Source organism: Pleurodeles waltl, chromosome 4_2, assembly GCF_031143425.1.
Source record: "Pleurodeles waltl isolate 20211129_DDA chromosome 4_2, aPleWal1.hap1.20221129, whole genome shotgun sequence".
Classification (NCBI taxonomy): Eukaryota; Metazoa; Chordata; class Amphibia; order Caudata; family Salamandridae; genus Pleurodeles; species Pleurodeles waltl.
In genome coordinates this window covers 337,715,925-337,740,762 of record NC_090443.1, presented here as the reverse complement: position 1 = coordinate 337,740,762, position 24,838 = coordinate 337,715,925, and the positions used below count along the sequence as shown (strand labels likewise).

Genomic DNA, 24,838 nt, shown 5'->3' with positions numbered 1-24,838 from the left:
TATAGACTGGCATTAACAAGGCATCAGCATTTAGAGAGATGGCAGTGCAGGCCACACGGGCAGGTGGTCAATCGCTAACCCGAGGTCTCAGTCACATCAGGTATGAGCATGGCTTTAAGTGGGATGCAAAAGGTGGAGTGTCTCTACAGGGTTTCTGGTTAATTAAGGGCTGGCTTAAACACGTAAACTAAATTTTGTGATCCCGTGTGCCACCCAGCCAGTATTTTGGTGAAAATTTATGAAAAATGTGAAATATAAATAGGAACTAAGGGCCAGGTGTACAAAGCCTTTTAACGGTCGCAACTGGCCCACCGGTAAAATGCTTTTTGGCATGTATCAACCCTATTTTGCGAGTCTGTAACCTATTACCAACTCGCAAAATAGGGTTTGCGACTTTCTATTAGGACGGGGCGTGCAAATGGCCTCCCTTCCTAATAGCGAGTTGCACTGAGATGTAGGAATGTTTTGCGACCGGGAATGTGGTTGCAAAACATTCACAATTACCACTAACTTCAAGTTGCAAATGGGGGGTGCAAATTTGTCATTTTTCTTTTTGTAATGCATCCCATTTTCTTTTAAGGAAAACTGGATGCATTACAAAAAAAATTGCTTTATTGACAAAGCAGTCACAGACATGGTGGTCTGCTGACCCCAGTGAGCCACCATCCCTGTGATTGTAGCCAATCACAATGGATGGCAAATTCTGACCTGACTCATGAATATTGATGAGGCAGGTCCATTTGTGACCCATTGGGAATCGTTAACAGTGTTAAACACACTGTTAATGTTAAACATCAGTTTGCGATTTCCTAATAGTGAATCGCTAAAATTCGCTATTAGGAAATCACAAACCCACGATTTTTTGCATCTGGCACTAAATCACTGAAATGGTTTATCTTAACGTTTTTACCTGAATTGTTCAGAAATAGATTATTGTTGTTTGTCACTAAAGTTAAGGACATGACTATAGCGCCTGTTTTAATATCCGTTTTAATTACTAACAGGTCTGACATCCGGCGGGACCTAGCTCAATCAAAGCCCTGGGTGTGAGAAAAGAGGTTGTGCAAGTAGGGCACAGGTACACTAATATATCTAGATACGGTTGGGATTGTCATCTCCACACTGCAGCCCTGCCTCTAACTCTCCTCTTCCTTTGCCCGCACCTTTTGCCCTTGTCCTCCACAACCTGCTCGTATCCCCCACATCTTCCGTGCCCCACGCCCCTTGTGTCCGTGCTCCACTGTCACACCCCGTATGTGCTCCACACTGCTTGACCCCTCCCCCCCACACACACACATAGACAGACACACACGTCCCACCTTGGCAATGCGAACTCTCCCACAGGTGCTGTACCGTAAAACCGCAGTCCCATTGCAGTGGTACCCCTAACCCCCAAGCCTTACTCCCTCCTGCCCCTGGCTCATCCCCCCTGACACTAGTTCCAGCCTTAAAGTCCTTGTAGCTTGGTTAATCGGTTTACAGGGTGAACTTTGTACCCCTCTGTGCTCTGTGTCACTCTCCTCCCTTATCCTGTGTTCTGCCTGTTGGGGCCCTTTGTTCCACGAGGAGGGCTCGCTCCGCTTTCAGTTGTTTCCTGGGAGGAGGCTGTTTCATCCAGTCCGGGGAATCCCCCGAGCCCCGTGCTGCATGAATCGGGGCGGGACATATCTTTGTCCAGCGGCGGGGACCGTCTGCTTTCTTGTGTTTATGGGAAGGCAGGATCGTCAGGAGAGGGTTTTGCTGAAGAAGGGGGTCGGTCCCCTGTGTTTTGGGCTGTCGTGGCTTATATGAATTGAGACGAGACTAGCAGGTGGTTGAGTGAAAAGGGGAGGGGAAAGAGAGGGTAACAGAGCAGAGTTGTGAAAGGTATAAGGAGGGACAAAGATGCTGTTTAATACCGAAGCACTGCTTCTTACTGTTTTGCAAAATGGGTGCAATTTATTGTGCAAGGCCTTGATAGCCTTAGGGACTTGTTCGCGCTCGTATACAACCTCAAAGATGAATTTACAAAACGCACAAGGTCAAAGGGTGGTGTGTGGTGGCGTGGGTAGCTCGAGAGAGGGCGTACGCGTGACAGCTGGCAGAGGAGAAGTGAACAGATGGTGTAGTTTCATCACTATCCTCCTAGGCCTGGCCCCCACCTCGACAGCTTCTCCGGTTCCCTCAACACAGGCATCTGTTTAACTTCTCTGTTGGAGCTAAGTGTGCCAATGAAAGGGTTATTTTAAGGGCCTGTCTGAGAATCCTTAGCGTTTTGTGTCTTGTGAGGGGAACAAGGCTGTAAACCACCATATTTCCTTGAAATTGCACCTGCGCCCATTTCGCGGAATGTGTGAAAAAATGCTTGCGTCTTTCATGTTCGGAAAAGAGCAGCTACTGCTGCATGATTACATTCCACAAAATAATGATTGGGCCGTGGTAAAAATCAGCAGTTTAGATTCAACGCCAACCAACAGCAATTCAAGTTGCGTTTTGTGTTTATTGACAATTACCATTCCCCGCAATACATAACTGATAGAAAACAGGAAACCAGTTAAAAGAGGTCCTCAAACTGGGGTTCGCGACCACCTGGGGTCCGTGGATATGTTTCTGGGGGTTTGGGGTGAGGAGTGGGGGGTGGTGGGGGAGGATGTACAAATGGGTCACCAAGTACCTGAAGCTTGTCTAGGCTGCCTTCATTTGCATGCAGCAGTTTTACCTTATGAAAACTTACTTTGCTAATGTGATCACTGCAGATTTCTCCCTGTGTGCCCAGAGTCACATAATTAAATACTGATTGGTTCAGAGAAGAATAGAGACTTGTTTATAGTACTACGAGATCCCAGTCTGGGACAGGCAGAACTGTGAATGCCATTATTAAAAATATATATTACACTGTATAAAACAGGCTGCTGCAAAATACTGTTCATGATAAAACACCTGTTTTAAAAATACACATATTAATGATGAGCATTCAGACTATATCTAGTATAAATATTTTTATATATATCCATTAAAACGGTGCACTCCTTTTAATGGACACATATATTCTCTCTCAAAAAGACTACGGGCATATTTACATGCCCCTTGGGCCGCCTTAGTGCTGCCATAGTGTATTTTTTTAACGCTGAGGCGGCACTAAGGCAGCGCCAGATTTACAAAGTGGCCCAATGCATGCATTACGCCACTTTTCAACCCCTTGTGCCACATTATGCCTGCGCCAGGCATAATGTATGCAAGGGGGCGTTCTGACACACGGAGGCCCAAAAAAATGGCATAGTGAAATTTACTAGATTTCACTGCACCATTTTTTCCGTCATTTTCAACACCTGCTAAAAGCAGGCGTCAAACTGACACACTCAATAAAATCAATGGGCCTCCCAGTGCCTTGCTGCACTAGCATCGTAAAAAATGTGAATGCTGTTTTGGTAATGAACACCACGATGCGCCATACTTACTACCGGGTGCAACCATGGAGTCGTTAGGTGGGCAAGGCCAACGCAAAAGAAGTGGCAAACCGGGACCGATGCACCACTTTTTCATAAATATGCCACTAAATATTTGTCACTATGAAGCTGAGTGACTCCATTTTTTAAAACCTACACTTGCTCCAAAACAGCTTTTATATTTAACCATTGCACACATTTACATTTCATTTAGGTAGTGGGTACTTTTTGTGAGCCGGCATGTTTCTTCTTTAGTAATCACAGCACAGGAGCCACTCCCCCACCCCACCCTCTGTGAGTGGGCACTGGACCCTAGTTATAGCAGTCTTACTATGGAAATGATCATATGGTACATTTACCTTCCTAGAGTTAGGGCCCAGTTCACCATTGTTGCGCATGGAACAGGGCCCAATCAACAACGTAGGAGGGCCTAAATGTGCTTTTATGTTTACACAAAATGGCAGAAATTCTGTGTTGGGCATTTGTCCTAGAATTAATGATCCTATTGAGTGGGCAGAGTAGCAGCCTGCTTTGCAGAGCTGTAGGTATCATTGCTGCTGCAACTGCATTAGGACACAGGGCATACTCCCTGTGCCAGTGTTTCTTTGAGCCTTAGAGCAATGGCCCAAAGGAGGGAGAAAAGGAAGCAAAGGAGACCCCTTGATTTGGGCATCTGACAGACAGGAGAGAGAGGGATGGTGAGATTGGAGCCCATGTTGTTAACAAAGGTCAAGGGCGACACCAAGGCAGTAGCTAACATTATTGAAACAGGTGCAGTGACACTTTTACCTAGGGTCGCACTGCATCACAGTTATTAATGTTTTACAATAGAAACTGGGCATGGGGAACCCTCAGTGCAAAAAAGGGGAGTTGCATGCAGTAGCTCATACTCTTTCAGAAAGAGAATGGACTTGTTTCACGATTGAAGTGATGGTCAGTGTAGGAGGCTGTCCTGGTGTGTCGTGGACACCTATGGTTTTGGCACATAATACCAAGTCCAGGCAACCCTTTATAGTTAGTGTTACAGTGTCTAGGAAGCCAGGACTCTCTATTGGTAGCTGCGGTGAGCAGCCAAGATTTATATAGTAGTGTGAAGCACTTGCAATACCACAGTAGTCACACAGTAACTTATAACTCCTGAAAGGAACCACACAGTGTTGCAAAAATAAAGGTGCTTTATTACAGGAACACTGAACTAGATTACAGTAGGCAACCCTCCTTTCTAGAGGTAAGTACACACAAAATAAACACAGGCAAGTTCTAGGAATTGGCATACAAATATTAGCAATAGTAAGAAATAGAAAGGGCCCTATAGGGGAGCCAAACCATACACTAAAATAGTGGAATGCGAGAATGGGTCCCCCACCAGAGGATATGGAGTAGTTAGCCAAGGGCTGGGAGAGTATGGAACCACAAGAGATAAGTATCTAGAAGACCTAACGACCAGGAGAGCAGAGATAAGTTACCTGGTGGTCCCATAGGCTAACATGGGGACTTGGAATTGGAACAATAGAAGAACAGGACCAGGCTGGAGGAATCCAACAGTGGATTCCGGATGAAGAGGACTTGTAAAAAAAGGGAACAAAGTCCAGTCCACACAGGAGTGTCCAGGTGGGGCAGGAGGCAATGCCCACCCTTATGAGGGTGAATATCCGGGTCAACGGTGGTGGATGAAGTCCAGCTGTGGAGTTCAGGAGCTGCAGAGAAGTCCCTGAAGTCACCTAGGAACTGTTTCTTGACCACCAACAAGCATGAGCAAATGCAACTGGAGCTGTTGGAGATTTGCAGAGCTGAAGACAACTTGCAAGGTCCTGGGGACTCAACCCTTGGAGGGGAGTCCGGGCTGACCTTAAGAAGACAGGATAGCCAGAAAAGCAGTCAAAGCCCCTAGGAGCAACCCACTGGCAACAGGCACAGTAAGTTGCAGTGAGGCCCAGGCAGCACACCTTAAGAGGAATCCCACTTCGCTGGAGCAGCAGAGGTAGAGTGCTGAGAGCTGGGGCTACTTGGAGCCTGAAGACCCCTCGGAGCCCGAGTAAACAGGCTTTGGTTGCTGCAACAGTCACGGTGCACAGGGATTCTGTCCTGAAGGAAGAGATAAGGGTTCACCATCTCCCAGGTTGAACACAAGGCAGAGAGGACCCAGAGGACCCCTTAGAACAACCACCTGTATTGGAGAATCTTCACAGGTCCAGAGGTCAGCAGATCTGAGCAGCCGGATGTCGTTGCCTTAGGTGCCTGCAGATGCAGGGGAGTGACTCCTTAATTCCAAGGGATATTCCTTCTTGCTTCTTTGGTGCAGCTGAAGTCTTGCCGACCCTAGAGGATGCACAGCTGGGAAATGTTGCAAGTAGCTGACAGGAGCCACAGAAACAATATTGCAAGAAGGGGTTGTCTTGGTGTTGCAGTCTTGTTCTGTTCTATTGGTTCTGGTGTCCAGGAGCAGAAGAGGTCATTGCAGAGGAGTACTGAAGGAGTCTTGCACGCCAAATCTGGGGACCCACCCACAAGTGAGTCCCTAAATAGCCCAAAAAGGGCTTGGTCACTTTGCAAGGTGACCACCTATCAGAGGGGGTCACTGACGTCATCTGCCTAACCTGACCAGTCAGATGCTCCCAGGCACCTCTGCCCATCTTGATTTCAAGATGGCAGAATCAAGTGGCCACCTGGAGGTGGTGATGGAGAAGGGAGTGGTCACTCCCCTTTGCTTTGTGCAGTTTTGTGCCAGAGCAGGGACCGGGGATCCTTGGACTGGTGGAAACCAGATTATGCAAGGAGGGCACCAAATGTGCCCTTCAAAGAAAGCTGGTGGTGTGTGGAGGCTACCCCTCCCCAGCCTTATACCACCTATTTCCAAGGGACAGGAGGTTGCACCCCTTTCCCATAGGAAATCCCCTGCTTGAGCTGGTCAAGCAGCAGGAAGGAAGAATCCTGTGTGAGAGGCTGTAGCAGCGTGGTCTTCTCACACACCCTGGCAGACTGGCAGGAGCAATACTGGGGGAGTCCTCTAAGAATCCCCCAGAGTGCATGGAATCATGCCACCAATACGGGCATCAGTAATATGGTATAATTCCAACATGTTTTATACCAAACATGCATAGGTTTGCAGTTACCATTATGTAGCTGGACCATAGGTAGTGACCTATAGCCAGTACATAACTAACATGGGTTACCTGCATTTATGACGTCCAGGGAATTGGAACTGGAGTTCGTAAGGGCACCTCTGCTCATGCAGAGGTGCCCACACACACCGGGACCTGCACCCTGCCCTTTGAGCTGGAAGAGCCTACCATAGGGGTGACTTACAGTGACCTGGTGTAGTAACCAGAAGTGAAAGGGTGCATGCAGCTTTTCACGCAGGCTGCAAATGGCAGGCCTGCAGACACAGTTTGCATGGGCTCCCATGGGTGGCATAACACATGCTGCAGAACATAGGGGACTCCTGGTGTACCAATGCCCTGGGTACCTAAGTACCATATAGTTGGGACCTACAGGGGTACACCGCTGTAGGAAAGTGCCCTTGTTGGCATGGTTACCCTCCACTCTTTTCCTAATATTGATGCCAACTTTGAGAGTGTGCTGGGATCCTGCTAACCAGGCCCCAGCACCAGTGTTCTTTCCCAAAATCTGTACCTTTGTTTCCCCAGTTGGCACACCCATGGCAGACAGTTAAGTCCCTTGTAAAAGGTACCAATGGCACCAAGGGCCCTGTGGCCAGGGAAGACATGTATTATGCCATCCTGGGGGACCCCTCATCAAGCACATGCACACTGCCTTTGCAGCCTGTGTGTACTGTGGGGAGAAAAGGGCAGAGTCAACATGGCACCCCTCTCAGGGTGCCACGTCCACAAACCACTGTCTGTGGCATAGGTAAGTCACCCCTCTAGCAGGCCTTATAGCCCTAAGGCAGGGTGTACTATACCACAGGTGAGGGCATAGCTGCATTAGAAATATGCAACTACAGTGTCTAAGTTCATTCTTAGACATTGAAAGTGGACTGTAGTTATATTGAGTATATGGTCTGGGACTTTGTCATTGCGAACTCCACAGCTCCATAATGGCTTCCCTGAATACTGGGAAGTTTGGTATCAAACTTCTCAGCACAATAAACATTATATTAATATTGAAACATGCACCCAGAGGCCATCTTAGAGATGCCTCCTGTATTTTAGCCAAACTGTTAGTGCAGACTGACCGGTCTGTGCCAGCCTGCCACTTTCAGACAAGTTTCTGACTACATCAGGTGAAAGCCTTTGTGCTCTCTGTGGCCAGAAACAAAGCCTGTCCTGGGTTGAAGTGTTTTACACCTCCCTCTTGCAGGAAATGTAATACCTGGCGGTGAGCCTCAATGGCTCAAGCGTCTTGTTACAGTGCCCAAGGGCCCTCAGGCTAGTGGAGTTGCCTTCACCCCGGACAAAGCTCGAGTTTTGGCGGCAAGTCCGGTGGGAAAATTAGGGAAAGCAGGAAGGAGTGACCACCCCAGAAAGGATCACCCCTAAGGTGTCTAGAGCTGAGGTGAACCCTCCCTGCAGAATCCTCCATCTTAGTTTGGAGGACAGGGACCAATAGGGTTAAGGTTGTGTCTTCCTCCCCAAAGGGAGTGAACACAAGAAGGGTGTAGGCACCGTCAGGTACAGTAGCCATTGGCTACTGCCTCTGACCCCTTTAATGCCCCTAAATCCAGGATTTAACCCCCCCTCCCCCAAACTCAGATCATCAAATTCCTGGTGACCTAATGAGAAAGAAGGACTGCTAAGCTGAACCCCAGCAGAGAAGAAGGAAGAAGCAAACTGACTTGGCCCGAGCCCTACCGGCCGGTCTCCTGCTTTAAAGAACATGCAACAAGAAAGCGATGCATCCAGTGGGAACAGCAACCTCTGCCAAGCTCTAGAGGACTGCCTGCATCACAAAGAACAAAGAACTCCCATGGACAGCAGCCCTGTCCAGAAAGAAACTCCATCTAAGGACTCCATAGTCTCCCTGGATCCGTGAGTCCTGACCATTCCGCACCCAAAGCCCACGGCCCGTGTCCAGGTGCCCAACTGGCTAGAGAGGATCCCCAGGTGATTCCGAGCAAGTGCCCACCCTAGGTTGACCTCTCCTGCGCCCTCATGACAAAGCCTGCAGTGTGAATCCAGAGGACTCCCCTGACTGCGAAAGCTCTGGATGAAGCTATCCAACGCCTAAAGGTACACCGCAACCGCAGCCCCCATGCCTTGGAGAACTCGACCACTGGTGCAGCTATGTTCAGCAGGCAGGCCTCCTACTTGTACAGCCTGTGGTTTTCCTGAACGAACCCCCTGGGCCCAGCCCAAGGCATCTAAGTGACCCCTGGTGTTCCCTCATAGGGAAGCACTGGGATCCGGACACTCTGTTTTCACATTGCAACCAGCCGTCCCTGTGCCAGTGAAGGTGTGTGTTTGGTTTCCCCCCTGACACAACCCTCCCGCCCCCCGGTGCTCCTAAAAAAAAATCAGGTCTGCCCTCCAAAGAAGCAGATACTTACCTGCAAGCAGATGGGAAACCGAGTGCCCCTGGCTTGCCTCAACCTTGACCTCTGCACCCGGCCGACCCCGTGTTGCTGGTGGTGGGTGTTTGGGGGTTAACTTGAACCCCAACCTATAATTTCCTATCTCCTGGAGACTGGAACTGTAAGTCAAGTACTTACCTGTAATTTATACTAACTTTTCTTCCCCCCAGGAACTGTTTCTGAAAATTGCACTGTCAACTTTTAAAACAGATTATTGCCATGTACTCTTAAACTGTACAACTTACCGATTCCAAACAAAGCCATATTGATTCATATGTGAAATATGTATTTATTAATGTACTTACCTGCAGCTTGAATCTTGTGGTTCTAGAAATATATTAAGAAAAGGTATATTTTCTAAATAAAAAACATTGGTCTGGAGTTAAGTAATTGAATGTATGTTTCTTCTATTGTCTATGCACACTGCATCTCATTTTGATATAGTATATACAGAGCCAGCTTCCTACAACCAGTATGACAATTGTGGGGTGCAAAGGGTACCAAGACAACTGAATTTAGAGGAGAGAGCGCAGCCACTGTGGTCCTGGTTAGCAGGATCCCAGTGAAAACAGTCTAAGCACACTGACCACAGGCAAAAAGTGGGGGCAACCATGACAAAGAGAGGGACTTTACTACCGTCATATATGGTGGGGAAGGAGTTTTGCTATGGGGGGGGCTCAAACCAAAAAAGTTTGAAGAACTAAGCCATGTTAGTTTCAGTCAGTTCTCCTGCCTCTAAATCTTGAGATGATATGTTTTCCCTCCAGAATAGGGAATAAAATTGGACCCAGAAATAGTGGGTCCAAACCGACATTTACCACAATGTGTTCTCTAGGTGCAGGTGGCCTCGGGCCGGAGAGGGATTTAGTTATGAATGCAAGATGTAGTTAGAGGACTTTTCATGGGGGGTTTGAGCAGGGATGGGCGTTGGAGTGTTTGGAGGCAGGAGAGTTTAGGAGCAGCTGCCCACACCACCACCCTACTAAAAAGGCACTCTTCTGGCTCAGTCAGGCACAAGCACTCACAGATGCATTATTTCCTTCTCACACACACAATCACAAGAACACCCATACAGGAATTCTCATGCATCGGGAAACATCACTAACAACTCGGTCAATGCAACGCTATGCATTGACCAGACTGCCATTACCACAAATATGTGTTTACTACGCATGTGTTTAGCACACATGCCTTTACCACGCATATGCGTGGTAATGGCAGAGAGAACAGTCCTGGCAGAACAGGAAGGAGCAACGACCAGAGGAGAGACAGGTAATTGGGGCCGGGTTTTGGGGAAGGGGGGGGGGCTGTGGTAATTTTAGGACTGTGTCAGGGGTTGGGGTAGTTTTTAGGACAGGGTAGTTTTTAGAGTTTAGGGTGGGGTAGTTTTTAGGATAGGGCAGGGTAGGTTTTAGGGTTTAGGGTGGGGGTCGAAGTAGTTGACAGGGCAGGGTAGGTTTTAGGACAGGGTAGGTTTTAGGGTTTAGGGCGTAGTAGTTTTTAGGACAGGGTGGGGTAGGTTTTAGGACAAGAAAGGGTATCTTTTAGGGGTTGGGGCGAAGGCGGGGTGCCTAGGTAGTTTTTAGGACAGGAAGGGGTAGGTTTTAGTGTTCAGGGTTTGGGCAGGAGGTTGGGGTAGTTTTTAGGACAGGGTGGGGTAGTTTTTAGAACAGGCTAGGTTATTGGGTTTAGGGCAGGGTGGGGCGGGCGGGGCGGGATTGTTTTTAGGACAGGGCAGGGTAGTTTTTAGGACAGCATATGTTTTAGGAATAAGGGTGTGGTGGGGGCTCGGGATAGTTTTTGGGACAGGGTGGGGTAGGTTTTAGGACAGGGCAGGGTAGCTTTGAGGATTTAGGGTGAAGGCGGGGGTCCGGGTGTTTTTCAGTACAGGGCAGGGTAGCTTTTACTGGTCAGAGTAGGGGTGGGGAGTCAGTGTAGTTTTTAGGACAGGGTGGGGTAGTTTTTAGGACAGGGTAGGGTTTAGGGCAGTGGGTCGGGGTAGTTTTTAGGACAGGGCAGGGTAGGGTTTAGGACAGGGCTGGGTATTTTTTAGGTTTTAGGGTGGGGGGTCAGGGTAGTTTTTAGGATGGGGTGGAATAGGTTTTAGGACAGTGCAGGGTAGGTATTAGGGTTTAGGGCAGGGGGTTGGGGTAGTTTTTAGGACAGGGTAGGGTAGGTTTTAGGATTTGGGGCAGAGGTCGGTTAGTTCTTAGGACAGGACGGGGTAGGTGTTAGGACAGGGTAGGATTTAGGGTTTAGGGCAGGGTCGTTTTTAGAAGAGGGTGGGGTAATTTTTAGGACAGGGCAGGGTGGTGTTAAGGTTTAGGGCGGGGGTTGTGGTAGTTTTTAGGACAGGATAGATTTTAGTGTTTAGGACGGGGCGGGCCGTTTTTAGGACAGGTGGGGTAGGTTTTAGGACAGGACAGGGTAGCTTTTATGGTTTAGGGCGGGGACAGGGTAGTTTTTACGACAGGGTGGGATTGTTTTAAGGACAGGGTATATTTTAGGGTTTAGGGAAGGGAGGGGATCAGGGTAGGTTTTATGACAGGGCTGGGTAGGTTTTATGACAGGGCATGGTAGCTGTTAGGTTTTAAGGCTAAGGCGGTGGGTTGGGGTAGTTTTTAGGACAGTGTGGGGTAGGTTTTAGTGTTCAGGGTGGGAGTGGGGGGTCAGGGTAGTTTGTAGAACAGGGTGGGGTACTTTTTAGGACAGGGTAGGTTTTAACTTGGGTTGGGGTAGTTTTTTAGGACAGGGCGGGGTAGGTTTTAAGACAGGGCAGGATAGCTTTTATAGTTTGGGGTGGGGGCGGAGGGTCGGGTAGTTTTTAGAACAGCGCAGGGCATGTTTTAGGATTTAGTGCAGGGGCCTGGGTAGTTTTTAGGACAAGGCGGGGTAGGTTTTAGGACAGAGCAAAGTAGGTTTCAGGGTTTAGGCAAGGGGTTGGGTAGTTTTTAGGGCATGGTATGTTTTAGGGGTTAGGGCAGGGGTCGGAGGTTGGGGTAGATTTTAGGACCGGGCAGGGTAGGTTTTAGGACAGGGTAGATTTTAGGATTCAGGGCGGGGTCAGGGTAGTTTTTATATCAGGGTGGGGTCGGATTTAGGACAGGGTAGGTTTTTGGGCTTAGGGTGGGAGGGTCAGAGTAGTTTTTAGGACAGTGTGGGGTAGGTTTTAGGACAGGGTAGCATTTAGGGCTTAGGGTGGGGGTTGAGGTAGTTTTTAGGACAGAGTGGGGTTTTGGGATAGGATAGTTTTTTAGGTTTTAGGGCGGGGGTCACTGTAGTTTTTAGGACAGGGTAGGTTTTTGGGTTTAAGACAGGGTGGGGGGTATGGGTAGCTTTTAGGAGAGGGTGGGGTAGGTTTTAGGGTTTAAGCCAAGGTGGGGGTGGGGTAGTTTTTAGGACAGGGTGGGGTAGGTTCTAGGACAGTGCAGGGTAGGATTTAGGGTTTAGGGCAGGGGGTTGGGGTAGTTATTAGGGTAGGGTAGGTTTTAGGGTTTTGGGCGGGGGTCGGGTTAGTTCTTAGGACAGGATGGGGTAGGTGTTAGTACAGGGTAGGTTTTAGGGTTTAGGGCAGGGTAGTTTTTTGGACAGGGTGGGGTAATTTTTAGGACAGGGCAGGGTAGGTGTTAAGGTTTAGGGCAGGGGTTGGGGTAGTTTTTAGGACAGGGTAGATTTTAGTGTTTAGGATGGGGCGGGGTAGTTTTTAGGAAGGGCGGGGTAGGTTTTAGGACAGGATAGGGTAGCTTTTATGGTTTAGGGCGGGGGCAGGGTAGTTTTTATGACAGGGTGGGATTGTTTAGAGACAGGGTATATTTTTGGGGTTTAGGGAAGGGTGGGGGATCAGGTTAGGTTTTAGGACAGGGCTGGGTAGGTTTTAGGACAGGGCAGGGTAGCTGTTAGGTTTTAAGGCTAAGGCAGTGGGTTGGGGTAGTTTTTAGGACATTGTGGGGTAGGTTTTAGTGTTCAGAGTGGGAGAGGGGGGTCAGGGTAGTTTGTAGAACAGGACGGGGTACTTTTTAGAGCTGGGTAGGTCTTAACTTGGGGGTTGGGGTAGTGTTTTAGGACAGGGCGGGGTAGGTTTTAAGACAGGGCAGGATAGCTTTTATGGTTTAGGGTGGGGGCGGAGGGTCAGGGTAGTTTTTAGAACAGGGAAGGGTATGTTTTAGGATTTAGTGCAGGGGTCTGGGTAGTTTTTAGGACAAGGCAGGGTAGGTTTTAGGACAGAGCAAAGTAGGTTTCAGGGTTTAGGCAAGGGGTCGGGTAGGGTTTAGGGTAGGGTAGGTTTTAGGGTTTAGGGCAGGGGTCGGAGGTTGGGGTCGTTTTTAGGACCAGGCAGGGTAGGTTTTAGGACAGGGTAGATTTTAGGATTCAGGGCGGGGTCAGGGTAGTTTTTATATCAGGGTGAGGTAGTTTTTAGGACAGGGTAGGTTTTTGGACTTAGGGTGAGGGGGTCAGGGTAGTTTTTAGGACAGTGTGGGGTAAGTTTTAGGACAGGGCAGGGTAGCATTTAGGGTTTAGGGTGGGTGTTGGGGTAGTTTTAAGGACAGAGTGGGGTTTTAGGATAGGGTAGTTTCTAGGTTTTAGGGCAGGGTCACTGCAGTTTTTAGGAAAGGGTAGGTTTTAGGGTTTAAGACAGGGTGGGGGGTTGGGGTAGTTTTTAGGACAGGGTGGGGTAGGTTTTAGGGTTTAAGACAAGGTGGGGGTCAGGGTAGTTTTTAGGACAGGGTGGGGTAGGTTTTAGGGCAGGGGTTTAGGGCTAAGGGGGTGGATTATGATGTCAGGTGTAAGGGGCAGGGCGAGGGAGTATTTACCACGCATGTTCCTTTACCAAACATGCTTTTACAACTACATTTGATGTAAAGGCATGCACAGTATGGGCGTGATCCTTGTAGAGATGATGTTGTAAAGGCATGCGTGATATACGCATGCGTTGTTCCATCATATATCCCACTCACGCAGGGATTCACATGTTTGATTCTAGCAATAAAAAAAAACTCTCCTAGAGAAGGGAATGCAAGAGGCTTGCATGGTTCCCACAGAGCGCAAGGAAGAAATCCGGTTTCCAGATAAACTTAATGCAGCAGCCAAGACCCATCATGGATGGCATCATTAAGAAACCAATACAAAGCTCAAGTCAAAAAGAACAACATTGAGGGCCTGATTTAGAGTTTGACGGAGGAACGGGTACACCTTTGCAAAGGCGATAAAGTACCATCTCCGCCTAACTGGAGGTTCACCCTCTGATTTACAGATGGGCGGACCTTCAATATGTAGATGGCAGAGACTACTGTGTATCTCTGATGGCACAACACAGCAAGGGCTGTCAGAGGTTTGGCCATATGTATACCCACCTGATTTAGAGTAGACAGACACACAGTTTTTTTGCTTTTACAAACTGCCACCCAAAACGTGGCTATATATAAAAATTATTTTTTTTCAGTGACCCTCCACACCTTCGGAGAAAACTCCCATGGCGGGGGTGTCATAACTTTTTTTTTCAATAAAACTTTAATCACATAAAAAAAAAGGAAAGTGTGCATTGCGGGTGTCGTGACGCCAGTTCCTGTAAATGCAAGAGGTGTCCACTGGGCGGGCAGGGATCTCTAAATGTGGTGTGCAGAAGACCCTCGCCATGGCGGGAGTAATGTACCCCGTCAGGGAGGCAGTACTAACATCATCTTCCAAATTCTAAATCAGGTTCAGAGTATCTATGCAGGAAATGTGTCTAGCTTAACAAAGTAGTAAGTAAGCAAGACATCTTATCATTGTGGAGTCTAGTCACCTGCGGGACATCAGCACCCAAGCAAAAAACAATTTGCATCATGGGCTTAACACTTCCTAAAGATCTCCTTAAAACAAACACATGGGCACGAAAAGGAACAACCAGGTCCAGTTAACAATCTACAAAATGATGAACTGAATCAAGAAATGCTACACTGGTTCAATTAAATGAAAGTGGAACTGGAATAAAGGGTTGAATAACAAAAAGCACTTGGCCAAGATCTGCTCCCAATTGAAGAGGAAACAAAAACTCAGCTCCAAGGAGTAGTCAGGGCAGGACTTTCAGCAATGGATCTAGCACTTATACTCCAGCAGATCATAATCAAGAGCACCATCCAAAAGAAATCAAACCTCTATGCAGCCTTCCTGGACTCTCTCTGCTTTCGGCATGGTCAACAGGGAAAGTCTCTGGTCTAAGCTTAAGAGCATATGCGTGAACCCACACATGACAATAATTTATAAACTCTACACTGAGCCCACACTGCAGGTACATTATGGAAGGTCACATGGGCTATTATCTAGAGAGACTTCGCACGCACAATAAGCCATTAGTGACGTAAAGAAGGGGTGTCTCCTGGCACTATTTCTGTTTAACATGTATATGAAAGAATCACCATGTCGAAGCAACTGACATTAGCAATTCTGCTATATCCAATTACGCTTTGCTGGTGGCAAAACCCCTAAAAGGTCTTCGTTATCTTGTAAAAAAACAGCGGAACCTTTCAAAAGAAGTAAAATTCAAATCAATCACTCAAAGTCAAAAGCAATGGCACAGGGTATCGAGGCAGCAAAAAGAAAGCACATACATTTCTACCTAGGAAAAACTGCCTTGAGACAGTAACCTACAAATACCTATCGACAACTCTCTCATCCAAAGCAGCCTAAAAATCCTGCTTCATCGAAGCTGTAGAAAAGCCTTTACACGTATCATATCCCTCTTCAGTCAGTTGTCTCTTCTTATTTCTGGGGAACGAGGGTGGTTGTCTCCTCACATCTTAAACATGTACAGAGCATCAAGGGAGGAGGGTTCCCTTTCAAGAGAGGTCTGACCGGCCACAACTGTATTGACACATGGAGGGGACACCTCTATGGATGTGTTCCTCATAAAGCCCTATATCCCTCCTAAATGTAGAAACCAAGATATCGGCTAAGCTTCTAGCTCTCAGACTAGCTAAGGTCGTTTATGTATTGGTGCACCCGTTTAATGTGGTTTTGTTCCGGGCCACAGCACAAGACTGAATCTTATCCGAGTATATGGATGCATGGCAAGTGCAGAGACAGTGTGGGAGCCAGTGGTCTTGATGTTGTTGGACGCCTACAATTCTTTTGACTCCTTGGAGTGGCAATTTATGTTCCAAGTGTTAGCAATGAAGAACTTTGGACTGGAATTTATGAGGTAGATCAGACTGCGCTATCATTGACCTCTTGACTAGGTAAGAGTGAATGGGGAATTTTTACAACCTTTTTCAATATAACACAACCAGACAGTGGGGAGCCCTTTCTACCCACTTGTCTTTGCTTTGGAAATGGAGCTATATGTGTGCTGGGTGAGAGAGGACCCACTGGTGAGGGGCCTTGCTATTGGTGAAGAGTGGGAAGTATGAATATCACTGTTCGCGGACGACTCCCTTCTGTATGTCTTGAATCGTGAGCTGTCAATCAACAGATTGAGGAAAATGGTACAGATCTTAGGGAGGTACAGTGGCTTCATAATAAACTGGACTAAATTGTTGATTTATCCTTTGCATCGCTGGACTCCATGGCACCAATAAAGGGGCAACTCCAGGTATTCAGGGAGGGTCTTTGTTACTTAGACATCTATGTCATGAGAGACCCAGAGTTATTCCTAAAAAGTAATTTACATACCATCCTAGGGAAGTTCAGAGAGGATGGTAATCCAGGAGGTCCCTCCCACTTTCTACGCTAGGAAGGACAGCCTTTTGCAAAACAGTTATGCCCAAGTTTATATACACTCGCCAAAATACTCCTTGTAGTGTCCCAGAGGATTTTTTCAGCGATGGAGGGAGAGCACTGTCAGCTGCTATAGAATAAAGGGGTGCCAAGAACTGGTCTCTTCAAGTTGGTATGGGGGGTCTTCCCGGATGTGAGGAAGTATCTACTGGGCTGCTTAGACAGTGTTGGTAGTGATTGTGCCTACGCACCATTGGGAAGCCGTTGGTCAGACATCACAGGCGCTGGATAGGGCCTAAAGAAGCAGGGACTACAACAGCAACAGCTACCACAGAAGAAGTGACCACAGCTGCTACAACAGAAGTGATCACAGCAGCGACCCCCACTGCCACTGTGACACTGACTACATTAGCAACCAGCAAAGCAGCCAATATTGTTGCTTTGTTGTTGCTGTGGAAGCAGTACCAACTGCTGCTACAGCAGTGGCATCAACTTTCAGCACAACAGGGGTCTCGACAGTGAACTCACCTGTGACAGCAGGAACAAGAGGAGTGACCAAAGCTGCTGCCATACTAGCAACCAGAGCAGTGCCCATAGCTGTAATCACAGCAAGGACCACAGTATCTGCACCAGCTACCAAAAGTGCAGCAACAATCACTGAAGGGACAAAAGTACCAACAACTGGCTTCCCAACACTATCTACACCAGCTGCAACCACAGCCACTATCACAGTATCAATAAGAGCTATGACAGCTGCAAGGAAAGTAGGGATCACAGCAAAACCTCCACCACAGCTGCAGCCATAGTAGGAACAGTGACAACAGCAGCAGCCACACCTATAGCCTTAGTAAAGACCATGGCCGCCACCACTGCACAAAGGGCAGCATCAACAGCAGAGACCACAACAGCTACCAAATATATCACCACAGCGTGGAACCCACCAATAGCAGCTTACAAGTCACCAGCGACCACAGCTACAAGCTTGGAAGGGACATCAACAAATGGCAGCACAGCAGGGACCACAGCAGCATTTGCTGCTGTAACCATATCAAGAATCGCAACAGCCGCCACATTGACCACAAAGAAAGGGACAGCAGCAACAACAGCCTCTACCAAGGCAGGGACAACAGCAGTGAGCAAAGAGGTACTTATTCTGGGGGCAACAACAACAAAAGCTGCCTCAGTATCATGAACCACAGCAGCAACAACAGCTGCAAACACAGCAGAGACAACAGCCCCAGCCCAAGCTGTGACCATGACCGGAAAAACAACAGTGAAAACAGCTGTAACTAGAGCAATGATAAAAATCTGCCATCATGGCAGGGACAACAGAAGCAACACCAACTTTCATCACAGCAGTGACCACGGCAGTGGCAACAGCTGCCAGTAAAGCAGGGACCTCAGCAGTGACAACAACTGCCACAACAACGTGTACCACAGCAATCATAACTGCAGTCACATGAAGAATAACAGCAACAACATCAATCTCAGCAGCAACTCCTGTGACAAAAGAGGGACCAAGCAGTTACCACCACTGCACATTAATAAAAGCATCAGCAGCTTCTAGCAAGTCAGGGTCGACAACAGCAGTGAGTACATTTCTATCCTCAGCAGTGAAAGAACAACCACAACAGCTGCAACATCTTCAGGAACCACAGCCACGACAATAGCTAGGAGCTCAGCAGGGCCAACAAATACAAGACATAAACAATTAGAGGGACAGGGACAACATAGATGGCCACATTTGTAACCACTAAGGCAATCATAAAATAGATGAGAGGAATGTTTGTATTTATCCCACACACCACACTTGTAATAGCGCTCGTCTACATTCCAACTCATTTTTTTGCGTTATGTGCCAGTATAGACATAGGCCATCAGCATAGAAATCAACCTTGGTCCTGTGTCAATAGAAACAATCCAACCCACACTACTAAGCTTTGTTCCCCCAGCTTGTAGACTCATGCAGCAGGCTACAGTGGCAATGTACGAATAGATTGGGCACATTTGTTCATGTGTGTTTGCATTCATTAGAATATTTAAACCAGACCTACTGACTTTGCCGGTGTTTGTTAGCATTTGTAAGAATTTGCCTGCATGACGGCGAGTGCTAAATTAGCCTCTGCATCAGTGTGTGCAAAGCAGTACCTCCAACCATATGTGTGCGGGTATTTTATGATATATATGCATGTGCATTTATTAATTTAAATCATATATACCTCTGGTGTACTGCCATATTTGTATTGGGTGTCACTGCTGCGATGTAATGTGTTCTGAGAAATTATGGTACATTATTAATGCATGATTGTGTGTTTTTGGCTGTGTCCTAAACTTGACCTTAAACTAAACGTTTAGTTTTCCCTGAATCGTGATCGTATCCTGCCCATAACTTTCACCTCTAACCTAGTACTAAAGTTGCACATAACCTTAATTTTTACGCTTATTGTCACACACAATTAACCTTATGACTAATCATAACCCTAAATTTGACCTTTGCCCCAACCCTTACTCTAGCCTTTACCCTATCATTAAATCTAGCCATAACACTAACATAATCCCAGCCTTAACCTCAAACCTACTCTACATTTTGTGCTAACACTAATCCTTCCCGCTACACTAATCGGAAAATAACCTTGACTTTAGCACAGCCACTAATTCTAATGTTAACATTAACCTTTACTCTAACACCAACCTAACTCTGACCCTAACTCCAAATCTTACCCCAACTCTCACCATTTCCATAATCTTAACCCTACCATAAAAACCCAGTTTTAACATCAACCTTAGCCATCCACCTAACCATAACCCTAACTTTTACCACAACTCAAATGCTACTTGTATTGAATTCGCATTATCCAAATTTAGATTAAATGTATTGATGTGGTTTTTATATCTTTGATTTCTCTTTTCAAAGAAATGTTTTGATACACTGGTGGAATTCCCAAGGTACTGTGCATGTCCTGTCCACAGGTTGCTATGTGATTGTATTACATCAGTTGTTGGTGTTGTTTTTGGTAAAGTGTGTAGTTTCTTTAGTCTATCTTCTGTCACAAACTGTAATTGCATTCACTTATTATGAGTTCCACGTTAATTTTGATGCGACTGGTATCAGGAAATTACAAGATCGGTGGTAACTCCATGGGTCAGGTGTTTTTCATCCAACCACTTTGGCCACATAAAGTTGAGAAATATCCTAATGATAAATTGGGGGGGAACAATTGGGGGAAAAATAAGGAATTACAGTGAGATTCGGATGCCACATCCTCTCCTGCCAATGCCCAATTTCTTAGGGGTGCCTTCGGTCCAACTTTTTAATAGGGGGTCAATTTAACGAAGGGTGAGGTATTAAAGGCATTGGGTAATTACCCTGAAATAGGACCCCCGGCACCAACAAGGGTTTGCGCTGCTGTCAGAAAACCCTAACCAACTCGGATTCCCAGCCTTTGTGCAATATTTGGCATCATCAATGAATAAGCACCAAAAATGTCAGAACTATTTTCTTATATTAATTTATACCGGCACAAAGACAAACAAAACTCACAACATGAAATGCATATGACAGCTGTTTTTTAAAAAAAAAGATGAGGAATACTGAAAAATTGACAGTTAAACGCCCCAAATACTTTTCTCCCTTAAACAATGCTTAAATTGCCCGCTCAACATTATTCCCGATAGAAAAGTGGTTAAATTTTTTAATCACATTTAAATGAATAAAAATATATAAGTTACTGATCAAACAATTGCCAATGTTTTGATTTGTACACTTTTCTTCTCGCTGTCCAGACTGGCCAATTGGCTATTTTATGAACTATCCGGTTATTGAAGTTTCTTCTCAGAGAATCACGAGCATTTCCTCTTGACCGAAAAACACTTTGCTTTTAAAGGCAGTCCTGTGGTTTGGAATTCAGGGTGCCCGGATGAATGTGTCTGCATCAATGAACTATTAGCATGCCCCACAACTGTGATTACACCTCAGCTCAGCAGTTCCCTTTCCTCATTCTCTCCCTTTCTTTTTAACAGACCTACGTCTTCACTGATGAGGAGGATGGAGACCTCAGGAAGCAATTGGGTAAAACATTAAGCCGTAACCTGTCCTCTCACTATAAGATTGCAATAACGTTTACGTTGAAAACAGTATATGAAATATTAATTTACAAGAATGAAACCATTTTCGGTTTTTCCTCTGTCCTACACAATTTCAACAAATTTCCTCTTTGTATCTTCCAAAGTAGCCAAAGGCACTACAACGAACACTCAAAATGTACTAAACTGTGGCTGGCCACTAGACGTCGCAGAACCCCAGTGTGAGCACCCAATCGAAAAATGATGTGTACAATACTCTATCTTAAACGGTTCTTAAAATTTTGACTTCCGTGGGCGCCAATTTAATCATTAATGTAATCTGAGGACACCCACCGGACCATTATTGGAATCCGCTCTTAGCATTTTCGATTGTTTGAACCACAAAACAATACACGACAAAAACACAAAAATAAACATTCATTAAGTAACTACACAGATGATGAAAATTGTATTTAATTCATAAGCAAGAACTAAAAAAAGATCAAAATTATAACTTTAATGGGAAGGTTGAAACTTCACTAAATTCAGTTGAGACCACTCATCATCTATAATATATTCAGTTTAATGTACTTGCCCTACTCCTACAATCCATCTGAGGATACTAAATACATTTTTGGTCTCCAATTTCAAAAGACGTCAAACTTTAAAGAATTTAAATATTTCACTTTTACATACTTTGACATTTTGGGCTGCAGTACATTTAGAAGTGTAGTTTGTGAATAGCAATGCTGCTACTCATTTGTGAGTGCGTTTTTTATATTAGCACATCCTCCCAAACAGAGGAACAGTATCAATGTGAAAAAAACCACAATACTAAGGATTTCATATACATTCATTTTGAGCTACCAGCTATTGGCCCCTGCAAATCTGCAAAATGTAAATAAATAGCTGACGAAGGTGGGAACTCTGCTCTCCTAAACTGTGAGGGAGGAAACCCTGCAGTACACCATGAGGCCTCAGGGAAGCCTGGTGTGAGGAGGGGCATGGCCTTGGCGAGGGCAGGGCTTTGTGCTGAGCACTGCCTAAGAAGCACTTAGCCACCCCCCCCCCCCCACCAAAAAGACAAATAAACAAAACACACAAGTACTTTAAACCTTATATTCACACCCACAAGCCTAGTCAATATAGTAGGTCTAAACCCTCTGAGCTGGTCGGACCATGTACTAGTTTCTTTTGAGGTGGTCTGGATGGTAGCAGACGAGGGGGAGGCAAATGCCAAGATGTGGATTCAGGGCAGACCATGGCATAGGTTAAAGAAGTTAAAAGACAGAAAGATATTTGAAAGACTAAGCAGCTTCCTAGACAAGAGAACAGTGGACCAGAATTACGCTGTTCTACATGACTCTATAAAGAACATCTTTGATGGGATTATACCAGTAAAAATGGTAACACAACGGGGAAGACCATCAGAACCATGGTTTACTGAATCCCTGGGAGAGAAGAAAAGTCTTTGTAGAAAATTAGAAAGACAAAGGCAGAAAACTTACATTGAGCTTGATAAAGCACCGCTAAGTATGACCCTGAAGAGGTATAAAGGAGAAATCAGGGAGCCAAACAACATTATTTCACTAAGACCCTAATAGAAGACTCCAGTAAATCAAAAATGATATTCAATGTGGGTAACAACTTAGTTAGACCAGCCTGCACCAAACAAGATGTGAAGCCCTCGCAGGAACTCTGTGATAAGCTTTCAGAATATTTCAATGATAACATTGAATTAATTCTATCAGATATTAACAAAACTCCTGGGAGTAAGGATCACTGTTGAAGGAAGAGATGGTAGTTGGATCCCCCTTGAAGGCACTAAAATAAAGCTAGATAGCACAGAACCAATAAATGTAGAGGAATTCAAACATCTAGCAAGGAGCATCTCCTCTGGTTTCATGCTATATCCCCTGCCTCAAGTTTTATGTCTGGAAAGACAGAGAAGAGGAGCTTCCCCATTTTACTAGAAATCTGTAATCAATCCTGGAGGATCAGTACTGTACGTGAGGCTTGGAGAAAAGATCTAGTGCTGAAAAAGCCTTCGGCAGATCGTAATGAAAGGAGCAACTATCACCCAATATCTTTACTTCCCTACCCTATCAAGATTGTGGAAAAGTACACGAGTAAAGTATTTGTAGATTTCCTGTAGCGGAATAGTATCCTGGAAGCAGAACAGAATGGGTTCCATCGAGCACATGGAACAGAGACAGCCCTAATTCCTGACACTGGTATTATTAGATCTATCAGTGGCATGTGACACTGTCAACCACCAATTACTGTTACACAGACTTAAAGAAATAAGGGCCAGATGTAGCAAGGGTTTTGTGAGTCGCAAACGGCGAAAATCGCTGTTTGTGAGTCGCAAAAGCCTCTTTGCTATGTAGAAATGCATTTTGCGAGTCGGATCCGACTCGCAAAATGCATTTCCGACTCGCAAATAGGAAGGGGTGTTCCCTTCCTATTTGCTACTCGCAATGCTATGCATTTTCGGTCGCAAATGAAAGCGCAGTTACCATCCACTTGAAGTGGATGGTAACCCAGGCGCAAACGGAAAGGGGTCCCCATGGGACCCCTTCCCCTTTGTGTCTGGAAAAAAAAAAAAATTCAGAGCAGGCAGTGGCCTAAGGGACCACTACCTGCCCTGAAAAATACCGAAACTAAAGGTTTCGTTTTTTTTTCAAAGTGCAGCTCGTTTTCCTTTAAGGAAAACGGGCTACACGTTGAAAAAAAAAGATTGCTTTATTTAAAAGCAGTCACGGACATGGTGGTCTGCTGTCTCCAGCAGGCCACCATCCCCGTGAGTGCCCTGACTCGCTATGGGGTCGCAAATTGCGACCCACCTCATTAATATTAATGAGGTGGGTCTTTGCGACCCCATAGCGACTCGCAGAAGGTGTCTGAGACACCTTTCTGCATTCCAAATTGCGAGTTGCAATTTGCGAGTCGCTGGGACTCGCAAATTGCAACTCGCAATTTTGAGTTTTGCTACATCTGGCCCTTAGTGTGGAGGGAACCTGCTTACTTTGGTTTGAATCATTTCTGACAAACCGATACCAAGTGATCTCTATCCCCACCTTTTCAATCAAAGTATAGGATAATGCAGCATGGTGTTTCTCAGGGCTCTGCCCTGAGCCCCATTCTATTTAGTATCTATATACGCCTATTACTAAGCCTAATTAGATCCTTTGGGATATCATTCATGAACTATGCAGATGACATGCAGCTGATTGTAACGTATGAGAAAAACAACATTAGTTCTATAAAGAACTTTCAGCTATGTATACAAAAAATGACTAGCTGGCTAAAAAAGAACTGTCTAAAATTCAATGAAGGTAAAACTGAGTTTTTATGCTGCTCCCCGACAAAGAGTCCTAGGAGCTTCTGGCCATGAGCAAAAACAGAAAACCGGCAATCTTTACAGGTTGTGCAGAAGCTGGGAGAAAATGTAGATGAAAAACTATCCCTAGAAACACACATTATCAAAACAGCAGCTACTTGTTTTGGCCTACTAACAAATCTAAAGAAAGTCGTTCCTTTATTGCCTCAGCCTGCATGCAGATTTGTAGTACAAAGTACAATAATAAGTACATTGGACTACTGCAGTGCACTCAACAGACTATACAGGGTTAAAAAATGTGCAGCAAACCTGACCTTTAAAAAAAAAAAACTAGAAAGGATTCCTCTTCAACAGCCTTGCGATCCTTACAGTCGCTGCCAGGTGAGGGATGTATTACATTCAAGGCTCTGTGCATAAGTCACAGTGCAGTAAATGGCGCTGGTCCTGTATTGTTACAAAACAAGTTCTGCTACAACAAATCTAGTAGGGTCGCTACATCAAAATTGAGCTTAATCAGAAAATAGTGAAGAATTTGGGAATGTGTAAAGCTAGATGGGTAGAAAGCCAGAGTTCCCAATTTAGATACTTTATTTCAATTATAAATTGTGATAGAATGAAACATTAGTGCTAAACGGGCACACAGTTCTATATTATCAATAACTTTAAACCCAAAATTGAGATAGTATAGTATACAAAATAGCATTTTGTTTTCTCTTTTTATTACAATGAATTTAATTTGATATGCTATTTTTTCTCTCCCACCTTTATTCCCCCTTTTTTGTGCTT

General features: G+C 45.7%; 1 protein-coding gene across 1 annotated transcript in view; it reads left to right on the top strand.

Moving 5' to 3' along the window:
• Positions 1 to 24,838, top strand: part of MFNG (MFNG O-fucosylpeptide 3-beta-N-acetylglucosaminyltransferase) — an 81,372-nt gene that overhangs the window by 14,820 nt on the left and 41,714 nt on the right. The window contains exon 2 of the mRNA XM_069231371.1: positions 20,668 to 20,716. Coding sequence (XP_069087472.1) covers positions 20,668 to 20,716 — 49 coding nt within the window. The remainder of the gene's footprint in view (positions 1 to 20,667; positions 20,717 to 24,838) is intronic.